The sequence below is a fragment of the Orycteropus afer genome, unplaced genomic scaffold, assembly GCF_000298275.1.
Source record: "Orycteropus afer afer isolate SDZICR_OR568_19922 unplaced genomic scaffold, OryAfe1.0 scaffold00227, whole genome shotgun sequence".
Lineage (NCBI taxonomy): Eukaryota > Metazoa > Chordata > Mammalia > Tubulidentata > Orycteropodidae > Orycteropus > Orycteropus afer.
This window is the reverse complement of record NW_006921814.1, coordinates 219239-246471: the sequence shown is the minus strand read 5'-3', so window position 1 is coordinate 246471 and position 27233 is coordinate 219239. Positions and strand designations below refer to the sequence as shown.

General features: G+C 37.8%; 1 protein-coding gene across 1 annotated transcript in view; it reads left to right on the top strand.

Moving 5' to 3' along the window:
* AFF1 (AF4/FMR2 family member 1) overlaps positions 1-27233 on the top strand; it is a 140054-nt gene that overhangs the window by 50545 nt on the left and 62276 nt on the right. Inside the window, 5 exon segments of the mRNA XM_042782047.1 lie at positions 11935-11979; positions 17665-17751; positions 18776-18812; positions 20173-20280; positions 21622-21670. Of these exon segments, the coding sequence (XP_042637981.1) occupies positions 11935-11979; positions 17665-17751; positions 18776-18812; positions 20173-20280; positions 21622-21670 (326 nt within the window).

The following is a 27233-nucleotide window of genomic DNA, read 5'->3' as shown; positions in this document are numbered from 1 at the left end:
ATTACACAATGAATGAGTAATGCTTCTCAGTCAAAAGTTAGAAAGTTGGTAACTTTGTCAAACAATGGTAAGTTTTTTAAAACATTTTATTTTCATCCAGATACTTTGTTTTTTAAATGACTTTAAACCTACTTGAAGTTCATCTTCTTAACTTTTGTGCTAACGAGTTAATTGATACAGTAGCATAAGTAATGTCCACAGAAGACACTTTTGCATTGTCAAAACACAATGCATCAACACTAAAAAGTAATTTTTTATAATAGGGATGTGATTTTAGAAGCTTTGCAAACATTAAAATTTATAAACTCATATATGATCTCAGGAAACATAATAGAAATAAGATGAATGAAATATGCATCTTTACTTTACTCCCATCTTATTCATTTGTATATCTGTATCTTGTATTTATAATTAGATAAGTAGAAAACAGATACTCACTGTTCATTTTCACTTAAACCACATCCCAAGAACTAGATCTTAGGTTTCATAATTAAAAGATGCCTTCTTGTAAGAGAAATCAAAATAGAATTTTCAGAATAATTTAAGTAGCTCAGTGAACATAAATTATGAGCTTTTATAAAATTTTATATGCTTTTAAAAAATAAATTATCTTAATGATTATGACACTAATTAAATAAAATTCACTAGTATGATCAAAATGACTGACTTGGAAGGGAACAGTGAACACTGTTATCAGTCATATTGATCTTTAGAGAACTGATATTCAAAATACCTCTTCCTGTAAGGTTCTCCAAAAATATATTATTTTTTTTTTCTTTTCATTTTTAGCTTGTTTTTGCTTTAGTTGGTAAGGTAATATATTTTGCCTATAAAAGAACAATTCTTGGGTTTGTTATGAATTGCTATGCTAACATATCTTCCAAGCTTCCATCACTCTCTTTCAGTGTTTATCCTGAATTATTTCTTGATCTCTTGTCTCAAAGAGATTTTATACCCATTCCTTTGTCACACTCAAGCATGTGCTGCCTGATATTACCACCACCACCTGGGTCCAATGATCTGGTTTTACTGTCGTATCTGAGACTTTGCTCTCTGAGGAGTTTACATCTCCAAGCGACATTAGGCAACTACATACTCCTAGGGGGTGAGCATGTTGATGGGCTGTAGTTGTTAATAGTTTTTTTTTTTTTTTTTTTAATTAAGGCTTTCTGTACCTTAAAATATATCATTGTTCTATGACGCCTGTTGTTGTTAGGTATCATTGAGTCATCTCTGATTCATAGTGACCCTATGCACAGCAGAACAAAACACTGCCTGGTCTTGTGCCAGCCTCACGATCCTTGGAATTTTATAAATATGAACAAATAAGTTGTGTCCCAATGGGGAGAAAAATGAGAATTCATTATAAAACAATTCCGTAATATAAAACGACTCCATAATTACTTTTTTAGGAGCTCTGTAGTGTAGTGCCTAAGGCACTTAACTTCTAACCAAAAGGCTAGCAGTTCAAACCCACCAACTACTCATCGGAAGGAAGGTTGGGCAATCTACTTCCGTAGTGATGTTGTTGTTGTTGTTATGTGCCGTCGAGTCGGCCCCGACTCATAGCGACCCCTCCTTGGTTTTCCGAGGCAGTATCACTACGGAAGTAGGATTGCCCAACCTTCCTTCTGAGCAGTGGCTGGTGGGTTTGAACCGCCAGCCTTCTGGTTATCAGTCAAGTGCTTTAGCCACTATGCTACCAGAGATACCACCTCGGAAACCGAAGGAGGAATTGCTATGAGTTGGGTCTGACTCGAAGGCACATAACAACAACAATTACTTTTTGGCTATCTCGTGTTTTTGAATGTTATTTGAGGTGTCATGCAATTACAAAATCATTTTCATTCATTTCCCACATTAATTGTATATCTGAATTAGTCCAGAATTGTGTTAAGGACCTGGTAGATTTAGAAGTGTATGTAAACCCCAATCCCTGCCTGCAAGAGTTACATTTCAGAGTTGAAAGTAGATGGAAAATTAAGGTCAGGGATGACTCCAGAAAAGGGCAGCCAATGTTTTTGACATCTCTGTTATCATACTACCCTCTCTTTCTAAACCTTTGTGGTAGTTAGGTTATGTGTCACTTTGGCTGGGCCTGGTTTTGAGTGGCTGGGCAGCCAGATATAGTTATTCCCCATGATGAGACTGATAATCAACTCCATGGTGGAATCTACTGTGAACAGCTCAGTAGCTGCATTAGGGATGTGGTCTGCTTCCAGTGTATAAGAAGACACTTTGAGAAAGGTCTTGATCTTTTTGGCACACTTGGACCCTGCATGTAGCCAAGTCTTCCTTCAGCAGCCTGCCTTGTTGTCTGCTGATCTTGGGACTGTTTCTGGACTTGAACTAGTGGCCTGCCATGTTGATTGATAGTCTTGTGACTGTGCCATTTTACTTGTCAACCTTGGGTTTGTCAGCCTCAGCAGCCAGCAGTTGCCTGAGTTAGGAGAAGCCTTCACCTTCAGTGGGCTGGGAGGCAGAACTGAAGCCCAAGGTCGAGGGGCCTTCACCCAGCCTGTAGAGCTGGCACTTGAACTGGGACTTCCAGCCTCCTAAACTGTAAGATAATAAATCCCTGCTTGTGAAAGCTGTCTCCACCTGTGGTATTTCTGTTACAGTGGCACAAGAGAACCAAAACAACCTGCTAATAAAAAATCCAATTGGATTGGATTTTATCTATCATAAGTTAAAACATGTCAGATTGAAAGAAAAATGGGGATAAATTTTTTTTCAAAGTATAGCTAAATGTCCTCAGCCACATTTGTGTTTACTTTCCATTAGTCTTCCTCTCTGTAAATTTCCTTCTTCTAAATATTACCTAAGGGACCATTCCCTGGAGAAGGATGTCATGCTTGTTAGCGTAGAGGGTCCACGAAAGAAGGAAAGGCCTTCAACGAGATGGATTGATGTGGTGGCTGCAATGATGGGCTCAGGTATAGCAGGGATCGTGGAGCTGGCGCAGGATCGGGCAGTGTTTCATTCTGCTGTGCATGGGGTTGCTATGAGTCGAAAATGACTTGACGGAACCTAACAACAACAACAGCAAACATTACCTATCTTAGTCTGTCCCCAGTTTACACTCCAGTGCTGTGGGTTTGCCCTAACTTATGATCCAAACAAAAAACCAAACTCACTGCCATTGAGTCAATCCCAACTCATAGTGACCCTTCCTTGGGTTTCCGAGATGGTATCTTTATGGAAGTAGATTGCCTGGTCTTCCTTCTGAGGAGTGGCTGGTGGGTTTGAACTGCCAGCATTCTGGTTGTTGTTGTTTTGTGCTGTTGAGTCGGACCCAACTCATAGCAACCCCTCCTTGGGTTTCCAAGGCTATATCACTACGGAAGTAGATTGCCCAACCTTCCTTCTGAGAAGTGGCTGGTGGGTTTGAACCGCCAGCCTTCTGGTTAGCAGTCAAGTGCCTTAGGCACTACGCTACCAGAGCTCGTAGCATTCTGGTAGGTAAGACCAATTGCTTGGTCTTTCCACGGTTGGTTTTTGTTTGATAGTAACTCTAGATAACCTATAGATTTTTCATCATTTTAATAATCTTGTCTTTCATCAGTTCTTTTTTTTCCTCTCTTCTTGAAAAATTTCTTTGGAAAACTATAGAGATTTCTGTACTTACTCATATCATAAATTTTATTATTGTATACGTCTTGCAGACAGTTTGAGATTAAAAAATACAGTTAGAGGCTTCCAGGGAACATATGAATATTTCTTTGCCATGTATTGAAACTTACCTTTAAGGAACTATCCAAAGTCTTAGTGTTATTTGAAGATATTTGGGGACAGATAGAGGGTGTTACATTTTTAAGGGGAGAATGTAACAGTTAAAGCTGGATTTGCAACTTAAATAATGAAACTGTTTTTCTTTAAGAAAACTGTTCATGGTACTCTATTGCCAATTTTCTAACCCATTATCCTCAGTTTGATGTTAAGTTAAAAAAAAAAACCTCACTGCTGTCAAACTGTTTCCAACTCATAGCAACCCCTGCTTGGGTTTCCAAGGCAGTATCTCTACGGAAGTATATGATAATACCATATTAATAATTTCTAACATGTAGGTTTTTGAAATTTGGTCTGGGTGTGGAGGTAGACGTTTTTAAAGTTTCCCAAAGGCATGAAACTTCAGAAGAAGTAATACTGCTATTACCTTTATACCTTTTCCAGTGGAAGTAGGCACACTCAGACTATATGGGTGTGTTCTTGTAACAGACTTAGCTATTTAGGTAATTTATTATGTATTCACAGAATAAAATTAATTTTATGTAAAAACATTGTTCAGCCCTGCCTTTTAGTCTCTATAATCTGTCTCTGGGAAATACTGATCGCAGTCTTAATGGGAAGTGTTTGTATTTATTTGTGGAACACTAGCTTTAACATGTATTTTCTTATTTCTTCTTCAAAACAGTCCATTGAAGCTTATATGTTTCCAGTTTGTCTGCTAGGTAACTAAGTGTGAGTGATTTTCAAAGAGGGAGGGCAAAAAATACATCTCCTTTGAGGACTTTCTAATTCTAGTTTGGAAACAGGAATGAGTTAAGTCAGAAACACTGAGCCAATGCTTGACAGCCAGAGATAAGCATGTCCTGGGGCTCTCTGCAGGAGCAGCTCTCTGTCAGTTCAGGAAGGCTGACTCTAAATCTATAAAGAACATTGCAGTGCTGTGAGTGTTATATGCAGCAAACCCATGGCACTGGAGTGTAAGCTGGGGACAGATTATGATAAGTAATGTTTAGAAGAAGGAAGTTTACAGAGAGGAAGACTAATGGAAAGTGAACACAAATGTGGCTGAGGACATTTAGCTGTACTTTGGAAAAAAATTTCTCTATTTCAGTCTAACATGTTTTAATTTAATATATTTCATGATTTAAAATTTTAATAAGAATGTACAATAAAAAAATCTTCCTTTTACTTTATTTCCCAACCAGCTAGTTCTCCTTTCTAAAACTAACCAATGTTATGAATTTCTCCTGTGTTATTCCCTGTAGTATTTTATACCTATGAAACAATTATGTATACGTGTTTTCTTGGCATCTTTTTATTTATATACATGATGGCACATACCTGTTTGTTGTTTTTTCCCTCCCATTTAACAATATATCTTGGAAATTAACCTCAGTCAGTACATAAAGAACTTCCACATTCTTTGTCGTAGTTGTAGCTGCCTGGTATTCCTCTTTGTTGAAGGCATGCGCCACAGTTTTCTTAGCCAGTTACTTATAGATGAACAGTTAGATTGTTTCCACTATCTTACCATTTGCAAACTAGGCTTAAGTGCATATGTCATTTTATACATTTAAGAGTCAGATCCTGAAAGTCAAATTGCTAGATCAGAGTATGTGTATTTAGAATTTGGTGGCTATTGCCGAACTGATGGCTTTAGAGGTTACACCAGTTTGTCTTGCCACCAGCCACAGTGTTCAAGTGCCTGTTTCCTCATATCTGACTTGCACACAAGGAGCCCTGGTGGCTCAATTGTTAGGTACTCAGCTGGTAACTGAAAAGTTGGGTGTTTAAACACACCAGCCATTACATGGGAGAAAGAGGATACTTCCATAAAGATTTCAGCCTGGAATCTGATAGGACAGTTCTACTCTGTCCTGTAAGGTTGCCATGAGTTGGAATCAACTAAATGGCATTGGGTTTGGCTTAGTGTTTTGGTTGTTTCACAGATACAGCATTGTCAGTCTTCTGGGTTTCTTTTTTGCCAGTTTAATATGTGGGGGAAAAAAAAGTATCTCAGTAGTTTTAATGTTTTTAAGGAACAACATAGTGCAAAACAATTTCCTTTTTATTTGTAGCATGTTTATTTCCGTGTAGTTTGCGGAGAAAGGTGTATATAGACTTGTAACAATTCAAACTACTCTTCAGCATTTAGTAAATCTCTAAACTGCTAAAAAAAAAAAAAAAAAAAAAAACCAGTAACTTATTTTCATGTCATGAGTTCTGTGCAAAAAAATGTTCTGCAACTGAAAACATACTGGCAAATGTTAATTGGTTTGCCTCTCTGGCGGGCCGCATGTGATGGGTGACTCAGCAAGGTTGAACTGGCTCTCTTTTGTGGAACTTGGCATCTAGAAGCAGAGACAAAACAATGTGGGGTGCTTTGATCGGAAAGGTACAGGCAGCTTTGGGAGCATAAGCAGGAGTGGGGAATGAGGGAAAGTCAGGGAGTATTTCCCAAAAGGGGGCTTTTAATCTGAGACATAAAGGCTGAATAGGAGTTATCCCACCACAGAGGTAGCCTAGGCCAGAATGTTCTAGGTACAGGCCAAAAATAAAAGTGTTACTTGTCTAGCTAGTTGAGGATAGGTGAGCAGCAAAGAAGTATTACAGACTGAACAGTAATCCAAAAGGTGACAAACATTTGAAGAAAAATAGCATGGACGTTTATTTTAATCTTTTAAATATTAATCTGAGTAAAAACCTATTTAGGATTTCTTTAAAAACCATCAAACTCTTAATGTCTTCATAATTAATGTAGGTGCCATGTGTTGTTTCATATTATCAGTGCCTTTTGACAATTTTTTAAATTACACATTTGACCTTCATTCCAACCCTGTGAAGTGGTTAGGACTGGTAATATTATTCCTTTATTACAATGAGGAAATAATCCCAAAGTGGGTAAATTTTACCCAAGAATGCAGAACCAGCGCTCTGCAGAGCGTGCACTAGACTCTAGGGTCTTTTGGCTTCCCTCTTCACACACTGCCTTTATGCTCCCTGCATTTCCTGGTTAGTGATAGCTAAGCCTTTTTGAGAATAGCATTGTTACACAAATGCTGCTCTGTTGAAACCTGAGAGATTTAAAACACAATATTGCAAGAGCCTTCAGGTCTCCGCAGTGAGGTATAGTTCTTCCATCCGGCTTTTTAGCTTATTAAAACAAACTGTGTCATGGTTAGCCATTTGCTAACATATTTCATGTTGGTATCACTGCATTTCCTTATGATGACACAATCTCATTCCAAGAGGAGTGAGAAATCAGACTGAGGCCATCATTGCTGCTTTTTCTGGCCTGAAGTATGAGGCAGTTAAATCTGAATACCGAAATGCTTGTCTGTAGAAACCAAAGAAAAACATTGCCCTTCTTTAAAAAATGTTTTTGATCATGCAAAGGACAACTAAAATGCTAATATGGTACCTCTTGCGTGAATGGTGAATATTTCAGAAAGGCAGTATAAAATAGTATTATAAAGGCAGGATCAGCCACTTACAAACTGTGGTGTGATATGTGAATTAATTTTTCTAGGATTCAGGCTCCTCATTTTCAAAACTAGGATAATACCTACCATAGAAGTTGATGCCAGCATTAGAATATCATACAGAATGCCTGCAGTGACATTTTATTTTTACACTTTTAAGTTTCTGTAATAGGTATGTAAAGGTCCCTGGGTGGTGCAAGTGGTTTGCTTGACTACTAACTGAAAGGTTGATGATTCAAACCCCACCCTGTGGTAGTGAGGAAGAAAGGCCTAACAATATAATTCTGGAATGATTACAGCCAAGATAATCCTACAAGTCTCAGTTCTACTCTGTAACAGAGGGTCACCTAACCTGTGGCATGGAGCTCTGGTAGCATAGTGCTTAAGGCACTTGACTGCTAACCAGAAGGTTGGAGGTTCAAACCCACCAGCCACTCCTTGGAAGGAAGGTTGGGCAATCTACTTCCATAGTGATACCGTCTCAGAAACCCAAGGAGGGGTTGCTATGAGTCAGACTCGACTCGATGGCAGTGAGTATCATGAGTTAGAATCAGCTCTCTGGCAAAGGTGATAGGGATGTATCTTATGGTTGTTAGGTACATTTTGCGGTACCTTCCCCTCCCCCAGCTAATCATGCTGCGTCTTGCAATCAATGGTACCTTAAACTGAAGAAATAATAGTATGCAAAGAGTTTAATGCTGTGTGTCAAGTACAATATGCATTCAGCAAATAGATCCTTTAAAAAAAAAAAAAAAAAAATTGAATTGAATTATGGCTCCTGTGTTAAGGCCCTGACTGAGTGGGGAAGTGAGGTATCTACTTGGAGGTTTTGAAGAGACCAGATAGGAAACCAGATCTCCAGGGTGGTAACAAATAGGCAGGAGGAAAGATTGTCTCCTCTGGGAACCTGGATATTTAGGGTGGGAGACAACTGATATTTGTGGGTTGTAGGTGTTAAAGTCAGTGTCTACCTTCTTCAGGGAGAACTGCACAGAAAAAAACCTGAAAACTCAATCTTGATTCATGCGGCTGTCATTGATTATTTCATTTACTTGCTCACTCTTGTTATTTGAAAGGAGCTCTAGTGGTGAACGGTTAAGCCCTCAGCTGCTGGTGAAAAGATTGGTATTTCAAACCTACCCTGCACCTCTGTGGGAAAAAACCCTGGAAATCTGCTTTCATAAACATTTATAGCCAAGAAACCCTATGGGCATACTTCTGTTTTGTCAAGGGTTGCTGTGAGTCAGAATCGACTCAACAACACCCAGCAGCACTTGTTCTTTAAGGAGGCTTACTTGAATGTCTTCAGCCTTATCTCACTTATGCTCCATGCAGGCCTGGGCAAGACTGACTGGTCATTCTTTGGGTACAGTGTTAAAGGGAAAGAGCTTGGCTTCTGTGAGAAAAAGTGGTAGTTCTTAGCTGGAGACTCTATGGGGAAAGTGAATTTTAAGAAAAGGACTAGGCCATAATGGTTTGTTCAACTACCCCTCACTTTTTGGGAAGTGTTCTGGTGGGAGTAGGGGGTCTTGGAGGAACTGAGTTGTACTTTATTAAGCAAGGCAACATTTCCTTGCAGATCTTTCTCTGCAAATCCATCTGAAATACCTGTATTCTAGTTTAAAAATTTCTAATTTGGGTGGGAGAAAGAATGGAAGAGTGAATCTTAGATAGATGGCACATAAAATATGCTCATACTGTACAAACTGTCTTATAGCTGCCCCTCTTATAAATAAATAATTTAAAAATACATTTTTACACGTAAAATTATTAAGGAGTAAAGAGACATTAACTTTAATTCTCTAAGTTACTCTCAAACAGTTCAGGGAAAAAAGTATATATGTGTAAAATATATGAAGCAAATGTGGTAAAATGTTAACATTTAGGGAATCCAAGTGAAGAGTTTCTACTCCAAGTAAATTCCAAGGGGAATTCTTTACTATTTTTGCAAGTTTTCTGTAAATACAAAATTATTTCTTAAGAAAAAGTTAAAATATCTTTCCACACAAGCACATATATTATACATAACATATTATTATATAGATGTACTGTAAAGGTATTTAGCAAGACTCCTATTATTACATATTTGATCTTTTCTACTTGCTTTTATAAGGAGCTCTGATGGCGCAGTAGTTATGGCATTCAGCTGCTAATCAAAAGGTCAGCAGTTCGAACCCACCAGCTGCTCCACAGGAAAAAGATGAGGCAGTCTGCTTCCATAAAGATAATTTATCCTTGTCATTTGGAATGGAATCGTTTACACTCCTCCTTTCCCCCTTTCTCCTTTGAGGCAATCCGCCCCTATAATGGACTTGATATGAAAATTCAAGTAAATTAACCAATTAATGCCTGAACCTAAGACTTCATTTAGAATTTTAAGTGGGTTAAATGGTGACTTTATTAGTATCTAGCTAAGATAAATGTTGCTGATCTAAAATAAACTCTAGAAAATTTCTTCAGTCCTGGCTCATCCAATGTAATAAAACTTTCTAAGAAATGAATGAATTTTTGGTGACATAAAATATCTTGGTTAAGTCTTGACTATTTGAATGTAATTCCTTAAAAAAGGTCAGAAGGAAGTTCTTCAGCGTCCTGAAGTTGTAGCTCTGATCTCATTCTGATGGGAGCAGCCGACAAATTCTATTTTGCCTTCATTCCAGTGTGCTTCACTATTTTCAGTGATGGCCAGATGTTTTGATTGGATTCCTATCCTGCTCCTAAGGGCAGATAGATGAGGGACTATTTGATCGGAGTCAGTAACCTCTTATGTTCTTTTCTATTAATTCATCTTCAACTTCTAATTATTTTTTCTAATGATATGTGTTATAAATTAAACCATAGAATAAAATTGTTTTATTTTTAGATCAAAACAGATACCATGTCTATATCCAGTATTTGTGCCAAAATAAAGCATGGTTTGGTTCAGTTTTTATGCATCCCCTATTGTTTTGAAAAACAAAAAAGCAGTAAGCAAGTCTACAGTATTTGCAGGCATAATGTCTATGGGTCTGATGAATCCAGAAGGTATAAGGGGAGTCCATTGATTTTCTTTAGTTATATCCCTTAATTTAAGTTCCTAACCTTACTTCAAAAATAATAAACTGCAAAACATTTCAATAAAATCTTTTCTGTGAAATTTACATGTTTTACAAATAGGCCCAGACAGGTCAAATTGCATTTGAATTTCGACATGCCCATTAGATTGAATGATAGGGCAATGTGAATGTTGTTTTCTCTTTTCTTTCTTTTTCCTTCTTCCCTAAAGTAAACTGGAATGGAAGAAATGGTGGATTAATAAATCCTACATTATGAATTACAATCAGTGCTACATTAAACTAAGAAGCTCTCTCTGTGGGAGAAAGATGAGGCAGTCTGCTTCAGTAAAGATTTACAGCTTTGGAAACTCTACGGGGCAGTTCTGCTCTGCCCCGTAGGGTCTCTATGAATCGGAATAAACCTGATGGCATTGAGTTTGGTTTTGGTTTGGCCACATTAAATTGTACTCTCAAATTAGAAATGAAAGCAGGGAAAAGAACCCTTTCTATCTGCTCTTTAGCTAAGAGGCAGGTATTATATTCAACTGACTGGGAAGACCAGTGTTTACGTGCAGTCTCAGCAGTAATGGGAGGCTATGTGTATTCCACAGTATTTCCTATAGTAGGCCTAAGGCTTGACACAGTAACTGACACAGAATGCAGCAAAAGTTGCAAATTTATTGAAAACTGCAAAGCATGAGTTTTGTCTATAGTTCAAGAAAAATGGTGTTTTTTTTGTTTTGTTTTGTTTTGTTTTGTTTTTTCTTCTTCCCTGAGTACTTTAAAAAGGAGTGCTGGTGGCATAGTGTCCAAGGCATTTGACTGCTAACCAGAAGGTTGGTAGTTCAAACTCACCAGCCACTCCATGGAAAGAAGACTGGGCAATCTACTTCCTTAAAGATTTACCACGTCAGAAACCCAAAGGGGATCACTATGAATCAGAATTAACTCGATGGCAGTGAGTTTGGTTTTTGATCTTGAAGCACTTAAAAAAATTAAGACTTCAAAATGGCATTTCTTAGTCACTCTCTGTGGTGGTGATAGTAGCAGCAGAAGTTGGCATTTGTTGAGTTGAGGAAAAGGAAGAGGATCCTTCCCCCAAAATCCTAGTTGATACCCTCTTCCCTTGGGGTCTTTCTGTGCACTCAAGTGTGCATCATGTGTAAGATGAAAATGCTGATTTGAAGTAGAGCAAGAGGAATTTTAAACATTAAAATGAAGTTTTGACAGGATAGAATAGGGGAAAAAAATGAAGAGCAATTCTTGGTTCACCTATGGCCTTCTTAATGTGGTGGCCACCATGTCATTCAGTTGGTGACTATTTTTACATATGTTTAACTTGCTTATTGGTCAGATGTTGCTCATAGTGTCCAACTGTAATCTTTCTCTCTCTCTTTCTGCCTCCATTTTTGCTATATCTGTCCCCCTAGATTAATAATATACTGATTTTCTTTAATGAATTCTCCATTAGAAATTTTTGACCTAAGAGTCCTAATTAGTTTGCCATCATCTCCAGGTCATAATTAGTCTGTTATCCAACATTTCCTTTTCGATTAATTTGTATAATCACTTTTGTCTTATCAAAAATAGTAATTTCCTGATAGTAAAGATTGAGCCTGCCATCACTCTGATTGTCTTTTATTTGTTTGCTTATTGATTTTTGTTTCCCTCTTGCTTCTCATTTTCAGCAGACCTACTCCAATGAAGTCCATTGTGTTGAAGAGATTCTGAAGGTGAGTTCATTGTTGCTGCTTCTCATTTCCAGAAATTTTTCATTAAGGAGACATACATCCATTTACTTTCACTTAATGAAAAGTTGCCATTCCCAAGCTTCTTTGAATATTATTTTCCCTCATACCTCCAAAAGCAATATAATCCAGAACAGATAATGAATAGAGTCTTAGACGTTGAGTTTTCTGACAGACTTTGTTTAAAATGAAGACTATAAACTGCAAGGCATTTGGACCAGAGTATTTATGGCATCTCCCTTAAGTTTTGCTGTTGTTCATAAAGATAGAGTTGCTCATTTCTCAAGAAAGATAACTCCCCGTATTGATGTAGTACGGAAGGCACCACAGGGTTAAGTAGTGCTTGATTTATGCCTCTTGGTGTTTTGTAAGTGATGCCTAGTATAGCCTCTTCTTCACTGAGACCATAAATTTTTAATGGGGTGAAAAGAAAAATAGTAGGATGTAAATGGACATCTTTAGACCTTCTTTGAAGGATTATTTTTTGTTACTTGAGACTGAGTCATGAAAATTTGTCCTTCAAATAGTCATTGACTACATTTTTTCATTTGTTTAATTTTTCTTGCACAAGGATAACAAACTCCTTTTAGAATGCAATTCTGGATGAGAAAAGTCCAAATTCTCTTCAGGAACTAGCATGTGTGGTTTTTATCAGAGAAGAATTATATAAACCATCATGTTTCCCATTTTGGCTTTAATTTCTAGGAAATCTAGAGCTAAATTTAATGCTCAAATATAGTAATTGTAGTAATTAAGGGTTTTGTATTTTATATTCCTTCTTTATAACTTTTAAATAAATTGTATTGGTATTTTTGCTGTGTCTTTTATTGTAAGGTTTCTGATTCTTTTTTGGAAGTCAGAAAGAGATATGACAAATTTAGCTATTAATTTAAATCTCTACTGCTCAATTTTTCCTCAATATGTTTACCAATATTTTTTCTTTAATTTTTCAATGTAAAATGTTAAGTGATGGTGGTGCTGAAACCACTAATTAAGTATATTTGTTACTATATATGGATTACCACCTCCACCTCACATGTGAAGGTTTTGAGAAAAGTGTCTAAGTGGCTATTTGGAAACACAACAACAACACAACACACTGCCGTCGATTCAGTTCTGACTCATAGCGACCCCTCCTTGGGTTTCCGAGGCAGTATCACTACCAACCAGAAGGCTGGCAGTTCAAATCCACCAGCCACTCCTCGGAAGGAAGGTTGGGCAATCCTACTTCCGTAGTGATACTGCCTCGGAAACCCAAGGAGGGGTCACTATGAGTCAGGTGTGACTCGACGGTACACAACAACAACAACATCATCACTACCAAGGTAGATTGCCCAACCTTCCTTCAGAGGAGTGGCTGGTGGGTTTGAATCGCCAGCCTTCTGGTTTAGCAGTCAAATGCCTTAGGCACTGCGCCACCAGATATCCCATCATTTTTGTTTTACAGTGTTTGTCCTCTCTTGTATTTAGGATGTTTAAGGGGGAAATAAAAAACACTGTCAACCAGATAATGAAACTAATAATAAACAAATTACCTTGATCAAGCTTTTGTTTCATCTTCTCCCTCTTCTATTCCTGAAATTCTTTGTTACAGTCAGCCATAAGAATGATAAATGACTGAATTATATATGGCCTTAGTATTTTCTCTTAAGTTGTGTGTGTTATTTTTATTTCACCAATATAGACAATAACAGTATATTGTTATGCAACAATACAGATTTGTTTTCTGCATACATCAGTGCTGCTTTTAGATTTTGATGTATATAATTATGTGACATGTCACATCCTTTGTTTAGGAAGGTGGTTATTAGAGCACCAGACAAGCATTTTTAGATTAATAAACTCATCCATTCTCCCTTCCCTCTTACCTCACATCAGTTTAATAAGTTCGTTTCCCTGGAAGTGCTTGAAAGTAAATGATTAATGGAAAGCCAAAGGGGTGTATCTTAATTTGGAAATCATAAATAGAGAAAGCAAATGAAAAGATGTCTGGAACTGAAGAGTATGTGGACCTTTGCATAGTGGAGACTTAGAGTCTGCTCCTCCTCTCCTCTATTTGTTACCTCAGTTAAGTCACGTGTTCTTACTGGCATTGGTTTCCTCATCAGTTTTCTTTGAAAAATGGTTATGGGCTAGTAGATGATCTGTAGGGTCCATGCCAGCTCACACCTTCTGATGCTGATCCAGATGCTTTCCTCGGCCTCATGGTTCCTGTTTTTATCTTGTACCAACAATTTATTAAGATTCCCAGGAATCCAAACACAAATCTTTCTGACAAGTAATGGACATAATAGTTACCTAACAGAGAAAATCAATTACAGAAGATATTGTTTGGTTCTCTGGGGAAAATATTAAGGGTGGAAGTATTTAACAAAGGGAAAGTGGTAACCTATAACTCCTACACGCTGATGGGTAAGAAGATAGAGACAGACACTGCTAGAAACCAAGAACTGGCTATGTACTAGGTTCCAGAAAGTGCACTGTGCCCTCAGTGGACATATGGAAATAGATTTTCTCCTTATAGTGACATAGCCTCTTAGGAATTAGGTCAGTACTAGTAACCATTGCCCCAATGCAACATTCTGATGATGCCGGTGCAATAAATGGTAGCACTACTCAATTGTTTATTCATTCATTTATTCAGCAAATATCTAATAAGCTTTGGAGAGATGTGATAATGAACAAGACAAAGTCCTTGCTCTCATAGAGATCACATTGGGGGAGTAGGGGAAGATCAATATATAATATATTGCGAAATATTGATAGGTGCTGTGAATAATATAGTGGACAAGTGAACAAAACCTCGAGGTGGGAAAAAGTTTGGTGTATTAGAGGAACGAGAGCTAGAGAGTCTGTGTATAGCGAAATGATCAAGATAGAGAGGTAGTCAGAACCTAGAGCATGTGGGGGCTTAGAAGGCAAGACTTGGGCAGCTGTCAAGTGGTTTGCCTACTTTCATATGAAATAAATTATTAAAAGAAGTGAAACCATGCCCTTGTGATTCTGGGCAACCTTAGTAATGACTTCAGTTGTACAAAGATTGATGCTCCTCTACTATGTTAGACATTTAAGGAGCTATATAAGTTTGTTTAGGCTACTAAAGAACCATTTAGGACCTGAAAGAGTTTATGTACTTTATAAGTGCCTAATTTAACAGCTGGGGCAGTCTTAAGTATTGAGAGTACAATTCACATAGCTTGAACTGGTGGCTAAACATCACAGATACCACTGGAACTCTAAAGAAATTCTGGAAAGCGTAGGAGTGATGCTCTCAAACATCTTCTGAATTGATTATTGCTCTTTTTTTTTTCTTTCTTTTCCATTTTAGCATTATAACGGTTCCATACCTTAAAATATAGTCATATAAATAAAACAGCAGCAACTATTTGGTTCAGTTTTAAAATTCTTTAAAAACTTTAATTGAAAATTTTAATATAATTGTATTAAGTGTCTTCTATGTACCATACAAGGATGAAATAGTTAAGCACGAGGCTGCTAACCAAAAGGCTGGTGATTCAAACCACTGGTGGCTCTGCAAGAGAGAGGTGTGGCAGTCTGCTTCCATAAAGACTACAGCATTGGAAACCCTATGGGGAAGTTCTGCTTTGTTCTATAGTATTGTTGCTATGAGTCAGAATCAGGGGCCCTCAGCAACAACACAGCATGCACCATCAAAGCAATTTACATAAATTAGTCTTAAACATGATGGAAAATAGGTGGTGTTAATCTACTTGTAGAGTCCCCGGCTAGTAGCACTGGACTATTAGCTAAAAGGTTGGTGATTCAAACCCACCCTGAGGTACCTCAAAGGATAAGCCTGTTGATCTGCTGCTGAAAGATCACAGCCTTGAAAAACCTGTGAAGCAATTCTGCATATACGTGGTTTGCCTGACATGAGTCTGAATTGACTCAATGGCAACTAAAAATAGCAGTCTCCCCGCTACTGAGAATTGAGCCTCAAAGAGCATATCTTAGGTAAGTAACAGTTTACTCAGGAGTCTCTGGGTGGTGCAAACAGTAATGCACTGTCTGCAAACTGAAAGATAGAAGGTCCCACCCACCCAGAGGCACCTCAGAAGAAAAGTATGGCATTCTCCTTCCAAAAAATCACCCATTGAAAATCCTATGGAGCACAGTTCGTGTTCTACTGAGATACATATGGGGTTGCCATGGGTTGGCATCAACTCAACAACAGCTAGTTGTAACATTTTACTTCCACTGACTTTACTCGTAAGAACCCCAGAGCTGTAATCTTCCCTTGTATTTTAATGCAGAATTCCTGTTTTGTTCTGAGCAAAGCAGATGGCTAGTCAGTAGACAAGGGCATGATTTCATCTTTAACAGAAGTTAACAAGAAAGCCGTTTTTTGCTTATCCCTGTGCCAAGTCATTTTTGTCTGTTCTGGGGTTATAGGAGCCTAGAGAGTGATAGTGGAAAAAAACAGGGGAGGACTTGGCAGTGAAGTACTTGCTAGAGCTCTGTCACCAGTCTCTGAAGGGCATGTCTGTGGTATAGAGAGGTTAGACAACACTTTAAGAAGAAGTGTTCTAATATAAAATATGTTACACATATACATGTATATGTATGATCTCCCACATATGCATGATTCTCCATGTTAAACATGATCTGGGGTCCCCAGTGTGCTGGTAGAGAGCTGCAGGTTGATCTTTAAGCCAATTTGCCAGGCCAGTCCAGCACATGCAAGAAAGACTTCTTTCTCTTAGACTGGAAAGACGAAGGGGCCCTGTGCTTGGCTTAGTCATTGGTTTCCTGGGGGAACTTGATCCAGTCATTTTAGACCTCAGTTTCCTTACCTGTAGAATGAAGGTGTTGGAGTTCCTGATCTCTAGTGCCATTTTAGCTCTTTTCTGGAAGGGGAAGGAAAGGTGTGTGTGTGTGTGTGTGTGTTTGCAATTAGATGTTCTTTATTTGACATGCCTGCTTTGCACTGGCTCTAACAAAGAATAAAATTCATGAGCGTGCTTAGGGCAAAAAAAGAATACATGTCAGGATGAGTATATTAATTTTAAATTCTTAGAAATTTTGCCTCTAACCAAGAAAACAGTGAATAAAAACAAACCTTCTGTTCATAGAAAGGGAAAGTAGTTTTTTAAGGCCCTCTCCCCCTAAATGTTCTTATGTGCTAATAGTGTGTATCAGAGAAGGGTCAAATCCATTAAAACTCTCCCAAGTGGAACAAGTGACCTGAATTACTTGTTTGCTTAAGTCAAACAGGAAAGTTCTTCTTCCTTTGAACTTAAATAATTCCAGGAAATGCAGTAAAGAATCTGAGAGAGAAAGACAACATTGAGTACAGACTACTGTCTAGCATGGCCCGTCATTTAGAGTTGTCAAAGTTACATAACCTCTAGTATAACACCTATTACAGTTTATATGCTTTATAATATTCAGAGTGTTTAAAAAACCATTCATGTTCTAAGCTCTTCTTTTCTTCTTCAAACTGGTTATTTCAGTTACATAACTAGGAGATCTTTCATTTTTGACGATAGCTCATTAAGTATTTTGAGAGAAAGTAAATGAAATAACTTTTTAACTTTCACTTTTCATTTACCATCAGTCCATTCTGCATTGAGTTTGTAAAGTTAACTTAAGTAGCAGAAGTGTTCTATTTATAATTTACTTTTTCTTCCCTTTCAAATCTCTTTCCAGGAAATGACCCATTCATGGCCTCCTCCTTTGACAGCAATACATACGCCTAGTACAGCTGAGCCATCTAAATTTCCTTTTCCCACAAAGGTAATTCCTTGAAATGATAGTAGACACCGCATCCACATCAGTGAGAAAGTCGCAACTATTGTTGTGGGCCAGATCAATGAATTACTATCTTTTTAACAACTCATGGCGACACCATGTGTGTCAGAGTAGAACCGTGCTCCATAGGGTTTTTAGTGGCTAATTTTTCCTAAGTTGATTTCCGAGCCTTTCTCCCAAGATAGCTCTTGATGGACTCACATCTCCACCCTTTTGGTTAGCAGATGAGCACGTTAACCATTTACACCACCCGGGGACTCTGTACATATACATACATCTCATAGTTCTCGTACTTCTTAAATCTTGTAACATTTAACGTGATGGTGTGATAACAAACAAATCAACTGTGGACCTCTTGTTTCCGTTACGGTTCAGTATTAGTGAACAATGTATCAAAACCCTGCCAATATCCTTTTTGGAGGCTCTTAAACTTTTAGGTAATCATCACAGTTAAGAAACCTCATCTTCAGATCTGTGTTCTGTCCTGCATGATATGCATGCACATTGTTAATATATTATTACTATTCCTTTCCATGATACTGTTTTCAAAAGAGGTTATCTTGCCACAAATTAGGTATTTTATATATTTCTAAAAATACTTAAAGAAACAAAACGTGATTCATTATTACTGGTTTTAAAGTAAAGTATTAAACTTTGTAAAATGCCTTTCTTTAATGCCAGAAGAAAAATGAACTCTGGGAAACAATAAAAACAAAAAAAAGCTGTTTTATGTAAAAATTAGACTTATCAGTATTTTCACCCTATGTTGAAATGTACCAAAAAATTGTATTGATGAATGGATAGGTAGGTGATAAAGTCATGTAACAAAACGTTCATTGTAGAAATTTTCTAGTGGATTATGTGGGTATTCCCTGCACAGTTATTTCCATTTTTTCCTATATATTCGAAAGCTTTTGTAAGACTATCTTTTTAATGCTACAAGCTGTACAGTTTGCCCTTAGATTTACATTCTATTTTAATAACTAGAGATTTTTATTTTTACTTCTAGGACTCTCAGCACATCAGTTCTGCAACCCAAAGCCAAAGTGAGTAAATGTCTGGAACTGATTATTGCGTTTGAGAACAAAGCATAGTTTTTATTGTTTTAATATGAAAACATTAATTTAAAAAGAAAGCCCCAAAAGAAACAAGGGCTTTTCATGTTGAAAGCATGGTAAAGGAGAGCAAAAAAAATTTTCTTTGGGTAGAATTTCAGATTGTTGCAAAAGGATAATGCTGACAAGATAGTGCCCAGCTACCACTGCCAACCACTCAGAAAGGGATCAAAATTGGAGACATTGGATAGAGTGGGAGAAAATATGGAACAAAACTCAAAATCATTAAAAAAGACCAGGCTTGCTTATCTGATAGAGACTGGTAAAACTCCCAAGACTGTGGCCCCTAGTCACCCTTCAGGCCTGGAATTAAACTCACTCCCATGGCTTAACTTCCAGCCAAACAATAGATATATCTACAAGGTAGACAGGCTCCAGGTAGGTATATTCCTTAGAACCATGGAAGATCAGAAGGGTACCATTTGCACTAGGAGCTATCCCAGAGGCAGGAATGCATAGGAAAGAAGGACACAGGGAGAAGATAACCATAAGTAGGAAGAGAGCTGTTACGGTGTGGGAATTGCAGTCAATGCCATGAAACAGAATGTGTAAGAACTATTGAATAGAAAACCAATTTATTCTGTAAACTTTCACACGAATCACAATTTTTTAAAAAAAGAAAACAATATTTTAAATAACAAAAGAATTTGTCTCAAGAATATATCTGGTATAAAAGAAGGGTGGTGGTCCAGGTTAAAAGGGTATATTTTAAAAAAGACTGGAAAGACCTTCAGCAAACTTCATACTGCTAATAACTACTTCGTACTAATAACCTGCCACCCCTGGGGGTTGGGGGTGTGGAGATGATGCTGATGCTTTTTAGTAAAGTGCTCAGCAAACACAATTTGGCATTTCCTCACATGGAGTATATATCTTTGAATGTGAGTCTTTGTAACTCAGAAATTATATATAAGAATAGATTGTTTTCTTCAACAATGAAACTTACAGGTACGTAGGTTTGGGATTTTGTAGAAAAAAATGCAGGGATTTTATTTGTATGTCGTGTTTGTGTCCACATTTACAAAACATGGCTGCTTAAGTATAACCAGTCAAGACGACTGTGCTCTGTGAATGGTCAGTAAAGAGTGACTGGCTGTAGCTCCTCTGGTTTGTACTCCTGGCCTAGCTTTCTAGGGAGCTATGGGGAAGGAGTTTAAAATACCATATAAGAGCTGCTGCCACTATGAGGATAAAATGATTAATTGTATATATGAAAGAACACACAAGACATTAGTGGAAAATGTCACTTACTCCTGTCTAAAGGAGAACCATGTTTTCATTCCACTTCCAGTCTTGTTTCAGGTCCCAGATATCTAATGTCTAGAAGAAAACAGCAGATTGCCAATTGATTTGTTGCCTCCATACTTAGAATTTCCTGCCCTATTCCAGGTTATGCTAGGTAGCACCACCGAGTAATTTTGCTAAGGAAACACTGTTTGATGTCCCTATTTAAACCATTGATGCTGTCTTATTGCCCATCAAATAAGGTCATAACGTCTCATCCTGGCATTTCAAGTCTTCTAAAACTTGACTTCCGTCTGTCTTTCAGTGATCTATGGATTCTGTGTCCTAGCCTTACTCTTTCCAAATCTGTCCCATTGCAGCTCCTCCCACTTCCCTACCATAGCTCACATTATCTTCTTCTTAGAAGCCTTTTCCACCCACCTCTCCCTCCTTCTAGCAGTCATTAATTTATTTTATTCCTTCTCTAATTTGCCTTGGTCATTAGTAATAGAATGACCATTTTCTAGATTTCTGGGACAATAAATCTGTGTGATTGATTTGTGAACTTATCACACACTGCCTGGGATTGTAGATATTTTCTTTTCTGCGTTATGTCCCTCAATCTGTTGTAAGATATGTTATGTAACATGTATGTGAGTTATGTAAGCTCATTGAAGACAAGACCAAATGCTTTGAACAAACATACTGGTATCCACTAGGCAGTCTTTAAATATTGAGTAGTCAATCCCTGGGTTACAAATGAGATCCATTCCTAACTGTGTCTTTATGAATTATAGGTCAGTCAGAATAGATGCATATGGTTCTTATTTGGCCTACCTTTAGTGCAAGAAAAGGCTCAATGCTTCTTCAGTGATTTAAAAGTGATTTTAAATGCAGTAAGTGAAGGTGATTGTGATGAAGAATTTATTGCAGGCATGTGTTGGTTGTCTTTTCAAAGTGAGGGCATTTACATAACATTAAAGTAGGGATTCAGATATGGTGGCACCCCACTCAAAGATGGCAGCTGACCACACTGCTTTGAATTTTGTGGCTTTTCACTTTCTTGCTAGTAATCTAATCTCATGTATCAGATTCCTAAAAGGGAGTTTCCCTGTTCCAGGGCTTTGACTTGTAATTTTTCCTTTTGCAGTTACTGTGATGAGTCACCCAAATTGTAAAAATTCTGGGCTGGATAGAATAGAATGACTAGCTTTGGGGAAAGGAGGCAAATTCTAGAATGCCTACCTCACTCCTTAAGCAGTGCTTTTCAAAGTATTTTTGGTCTACTAAGAGTTTTGCAATTCTAAGCAAACCCTCTCTCTATAAATAATATGTGTTACTTTGTGTAGTGGTCAGGTGTGTCAAGGGCAGTGTATAGCACCCTGGTTGACAGGATTTCAGTATACTGTTTAGGCAAAAGGGTAGGGGTTCGAACAGCAAAAAAGGGAGCTTAACTAATGATCTCATAAATACATGGTATTGTGCTGCTCTGATGGTTTTTTCCCCCTTCCCACAGAACAACATGATACTTCAAAACCCCACTCTAATTCTCAGCAGGGAACATCGTAAGTAAAATGTTTTTGTTTATTAAAAGTTTGTAATATGCTGGAATTTCCCATGTAAATCCATTGCTTAGGTTTTCTTTCTTTCTGTTTTTCCTCCTCCTACTTTCAAAGTAATGCCATTGATAAAACACCACTGCATTGTAAAGGAGAAAATGATACATTTATATTTGGAAGAAGTCCTCTTGTTTAAGTATTTTGTATGATAGGAGAAAGTTTATAACAGGTTTTCTGAAAAGAAAGGAAAATGTGCTATCATTTACATATTAATGATAATTAATCAACTTTGGATCTATAAATTTCAGTCATAAATAGCTTTTGAAAGCACAGTTTGTGGAATGTGTGCAATTTAAGATTTTCTACCACTTCTATGGTCTAGTTTCACATTACAAAGAACTATTCCTGTTGCCCAGCTGCTCTTTAAGGCCGAGTAAGTCCAGGTATATTTTGGGTTTTTGGAACATTTTAGATTAAAGAATTTTGACCCAATTTGTCTTTTCTTGATGGTATTAAACGTATATTTCTTTCCTTTCATACAACCAGAAGTGACGTTTAGGGACTTAGTGAGGAAGCCTTTCTTCTTCAGTCTGGATTAACACTTGTTAGTCTCAGGGAGTTGCAGTTTCAGCTTTCTTTTGTTTTCTACGCACAGTATTTGTTCAGTGTGTTTTGAAAGGAGGATGGGCAGTGCTGTGGATTCAGAATTTAAAAGACTGTATACTCAAGCAAAAGAAAGCATCTATTATATCTCCTATTTATATTGATTATTTGACTGCTAACCAGAAGGCTGGCGGTTCAAACCCACCAGCCACTCCTCGGAAGGGAGATGGGGCAATCTACTTCCGTAGTGATACTGCCTCGGAAACCCAAGGAGGGGTCGCTATGAGTCAGGTCTGACTCCACGGCACCTAACAACAACAACAACATTTATATTGATTATGGGACTGGGTTAAATCACTGTTCCCAGGTGCCAGCTCCTTGAGGCAGTTTGTTTTTGTTTCTCCATAGCAAGATGGGGTGAAAGGAGGGAAGCCAATATAATAAGGTTGGGTTTTGTTGTTTTTTTAAATAAAATTTATTATAGTTTGAAGGATGGATTTTTGTGTGTGTGTGAGAAAAATTTATTTTTATATGGTACTTGTAGATGATAAGTTTTTATTTGCTTTTAATGTCCTTTAGTAAAGTAAATAATAATAATAATATGATAATAACTGTTAAGATAATAGCTTCTTTTATTTTTGAAATATTATGGGCTCCTGAATTCTGGAAGTCAAAGCATCACTGGATTATATTACACTTAAGAAAGGAGGAGCTTTGTTAAACCAACTGATAGCTGGTAAGGAGTGGAAATTGCAGACCCAAAAACCACAACTGTAGGGATTCTGTATCAGCTCTTCAGCATGTCCTTGATTTTACTTCTGGTGCTTCTCTGTGATGGTTAGTAGTAAACCCATTGGGCTGTGGAAAGCCCATTCATTGTCTTTGGGGCAGTGAGGTTGGGCAAATTGAAGTGCATGCCTCCCACTTGTCAGTAAGACCAGAAAGGAGATCTCCAAGCAGTAGCATAGGTGGAGACAGCCTTATGGTAAGTCTGCTGTTGCAGGTGTCCAACTTACATGGACAGGACTTGACCTTTAGTGTTACATAAATTGCCTTCACTTTGAAATGATTGAATCAAATCATTGAAAAGCCTTTGAGCCTTTCGTTGCATTAAGCAAATGAAACCATATCAAACCCATTGTTGTAAAATTGATTCCAATTCATAGGGACCTTGTTGGATGTACAACTGCCCCATAGGGTTTCAAAAGCTATAAACTTTAATGGAAATGGACTGCCACATCTTTCTCCTGTGGAGTAGCTGGTGGGTTCAAACCATCAACCTTTCAGTTGGCAGCCTAGCAGCTTAAACACTGTGCCACCAGAGCCCCTTTTTGAACTCGCACTGCCGTCAAGTTAGGTCAAACTCACAGCAACCCCTTCTTGGGTTTCTGAGGTGGTATCACCATGGAAGTAGATTGTACCATATTCACTTACTCCAACTTATCTACAAATTTGACTTTAAAGATACATTTAGGAACTGATCATGGTCATAATCAGGGCCTGTACCAGGAGGAAAAAGGCAGTTATGTCTCTGGGCTTGTGGGTAAAGAGAGGCAAATAAGTGGGTCTGATCTAGTGCTGAAAAGTAGTTTCAGGCTGAGCAGGCAAAAGTTACACCCTCCCACTCCAGTTATCATCAGGTTTTTCAGGGTTAGGTAGTAGATAGCGACTTAGACATTTCCAGTGATGATTTTTTTTTCCTCTAAATGTTATTTTGTTGTTGAGAATATATACAGAAAAAATATACATAATTCAATAGTTTCTACATGTTCAATATACTGATATAGATTACATTTTTGAGTTATGCACCTTTCTTGAGTCGTTCCTCCCTCATTAACATAAACTCAGTGCCCCCTAAGGTTCCTATCTAATCTGTCAAGTTGCTATTGTCAATATGATCCCATCCCATATAGTTTTTAGAAGAGCATAATGCTCAAGGCAGACCTTTTTTTTTTTTTTTTTAAATAGGTAAACTAAAATACTCTTTGGTTTTAAGATAGCTTTCTATGGAATCTTTGATCTTAATGTTCAGTAGTGGTAATTAGCTGCACATTCCATATCCTCCTCCTTTTTCTGACTCCTCCTCCCTCTATTACTCCAGATGAATAGAGACCAGTTGTCATGCCTTTGATGGAGGATTGCAAATTTATAAGACCCCAGGCGATCCCAGACACTATGCAATGAACTAGGAAGTTAGAACAGAAGCACTAAACACATTATTATTATTAGGCCAGTTAACTGGAATGTCCCATGAAACCATGAGCCTAAACCTCCAAACCAAGGAACCAAATCCCATGCGGTGTGTTTGGCTGTGTATATAAGCAGCCTCAGCAGCTTCTCTTTTTTTGTTGCAAATATATCACACAACCTTTGCCAACTCAACTTTTTATAGATGTGCAAATTATTGACAGCAATTACAGTAACCCCCATAACTTTAAACTTTGATGCCTTTACATTTGTCTTTCCTTGTCTTTATATATAAGTGAGGTTATATAATATTTGTCCTTTTGTGATTACCTTATTTCACTCAGCAGAATGTCTTCAAACACCATCCATACTGTGTAGCATGTATCTAAAGTTTGTTTCTCTTACTGGCTGAGTAGTTGTATTCCCTTGTATGTAAGTGTCACATTTTATTGATCCATTCATGTGTTGAAGGACAATTTAGGTTGTTTTTGATTTTTGGCTGTTATGAATAGTGTTGTAGTGAACATTTGTATACAAGTCTCTTTTTCAGTCTCTGCTTTCAAGTCGTTTGGGGTCTATACCTGGGAGTGGAATTGTTGGGTCATATGGTAGTTCTATTTTTAGTTTATTGAGGAACTGACACTGTTTTCCACAACAGCTATACTATTTTTCCTTCCTACCAGCAGTGGATGAAGGAAGGAAGGTTGGGCAATCTACTTCTGTAGTGATACCGCCTCAGAAACCCAAGGAGGGGTCGCTATGAGTTGGGGCCAACTCGATGGCACAACAACAACAACAGCCAGCAGTGGATAAGGGTTCCAATGTCACCACTTCCTCACCAACATTTGTTTTGTTTTATGTAAGCTATCCTAGTATTTCATTGTGGTTTTGATTTGCATGTCTTTGATGGCTAATTACACTGAGCATCTTGTCATGTGTTTGGTGGCCATTTGAACGTCTTCTTTGGTGCTTTGGTGAAAAGTCTATAAAAGTCCTTTGCCCATTTCATGATTGGGCTATTTCTCTTTTGTTACGTTGTTGAAATTTTATATATTTTGGTTATTAGATTCTTGTCAGTCCAGTGAAGAATTGGTTATTCAGATCAGTGGGTTATTCTTCTGGTAGAAGTGAGTTAAAACCACTGAAATCAGAGGTGCCTGAAAGTTTATAACCAGGTATATTTGTACTTTGGGAAATGTAGTGTTTTCTTTTTAAAAATATCAATTTTCCACAAGTTACATAGGAAAGAATATTGTGATGGCTCTTAATAGACTTAGGGAAGAAATAGGGCCTAGTAAAGGTAAGAAAGAGAAGAAGGTAATGTAGGAAGAGAGAGACTGAGGCTGTGTGGAAAATAAGGGTTATATGGACCTGGGTGGTGCAGATGGTTAAGTATGTGGCTGCTAGTCAGAAGGTTGGAGGTTCAAACTCACACCCAGTTGCCTTATAGAAAAGCCTGGCAGTCTGTTTCTAAAAGATCATAGCCATGGAATACCTGTGGAGTGCAGTTCTTCTCTGCAACACATGGGGTCGCCATGGGTTGAAATTAACTTGTTGACAACTGAAAAAAAATTTTTTAATGGACTTGGACGTTGTGTGGGGGATGGTGTGTGATGTTGATAAGTGACAGAATGAAATGTACCTCTGGGAAAATGAATCACTTTTATAAACTTAGTTATTTTTAATGGAAATTGGATGAAAGCAATTAATTTGTAAAGTGCAATAATTGTTTCAGATTTAGTATGGCAAATCTCTGGGTGCCCCAGGTTAATTTGATCTAGTGTCAGCATTAGAGTTTGTCATTGTCTTTGAAGGACACACACAGTGCCAGGGAGATAGTCGAATGCATTCTGAATGTCAGAAAAAATGGTTAATTACAGAGTCATTTGTACTTTAGTTTTAAAAGTCAATCTATGTTTTAAAGCTTTTTCTTTCAGTTACTAGTTGTTCTGGTTACATAGTGCCACTCTGACAAGAATATACCACAAATGGGATGGCTTTAACAAACAAGAGTTTATTCTTATAATTTGGAGGCTTTAAGTCCGAGTTCAAAGTGCCAGGCTCTAGGGGCTGGATGAAAGCCCCTCAGCCTTGGGCTTTAGCTCTGCCTCCTGCTCCTGGCCAACTGGAGCTAGAGGCTTTTCTTCACTCAGACAGCTGCTGGCTGCTGAGGCTGACAAGCAAAAAGGCACAGTCCTGATGTTACCAAACCACAAGGCAGGTCCTTAATTCAAGTCCATCAAAAGTCCCAAGGTCGGCAGACCATGGCAGGCTGCTGAACAGCAACACGGCTACATGCAGGGTTCAAGCATGCCATAAGCTAGAGACCATTCCCAAAGCTGCTACTTATGTATGGGAAGCAGACCACATACCCAAAGGCAGCTGCTCCCAGTAAATTCCATCAAGGACTTGATTACCAGTCTCATCATGGGGAATACTACATTCAGCTGCCCAGCCATTCAACCAGGCCTAGCCAAGTTGACATACAACTTTACCTACCACACTAGTACTTAGGAATCCTTAGATAAGTACATATGAAAGGGAAAATTTAGAGGGAGAAAAAAAAAAAAAAAAAACTAGAGAAAGGAGCTCTCGTGCTGCAGTGATTAAGTATTCATCTGCTAACTGACAAGGCAGTTTGAACCCAACAGCCACTCCATAGGAGAAAGAAGTGACATTCTGTTTCTTTAAAGATCAAAGCCTTGGAAACACTTTGGGGAAAGTTCTCTTCTGTCCTGGAGGGTCTCTGTGTGTCAGAATCAACTCAATGACAACGAGT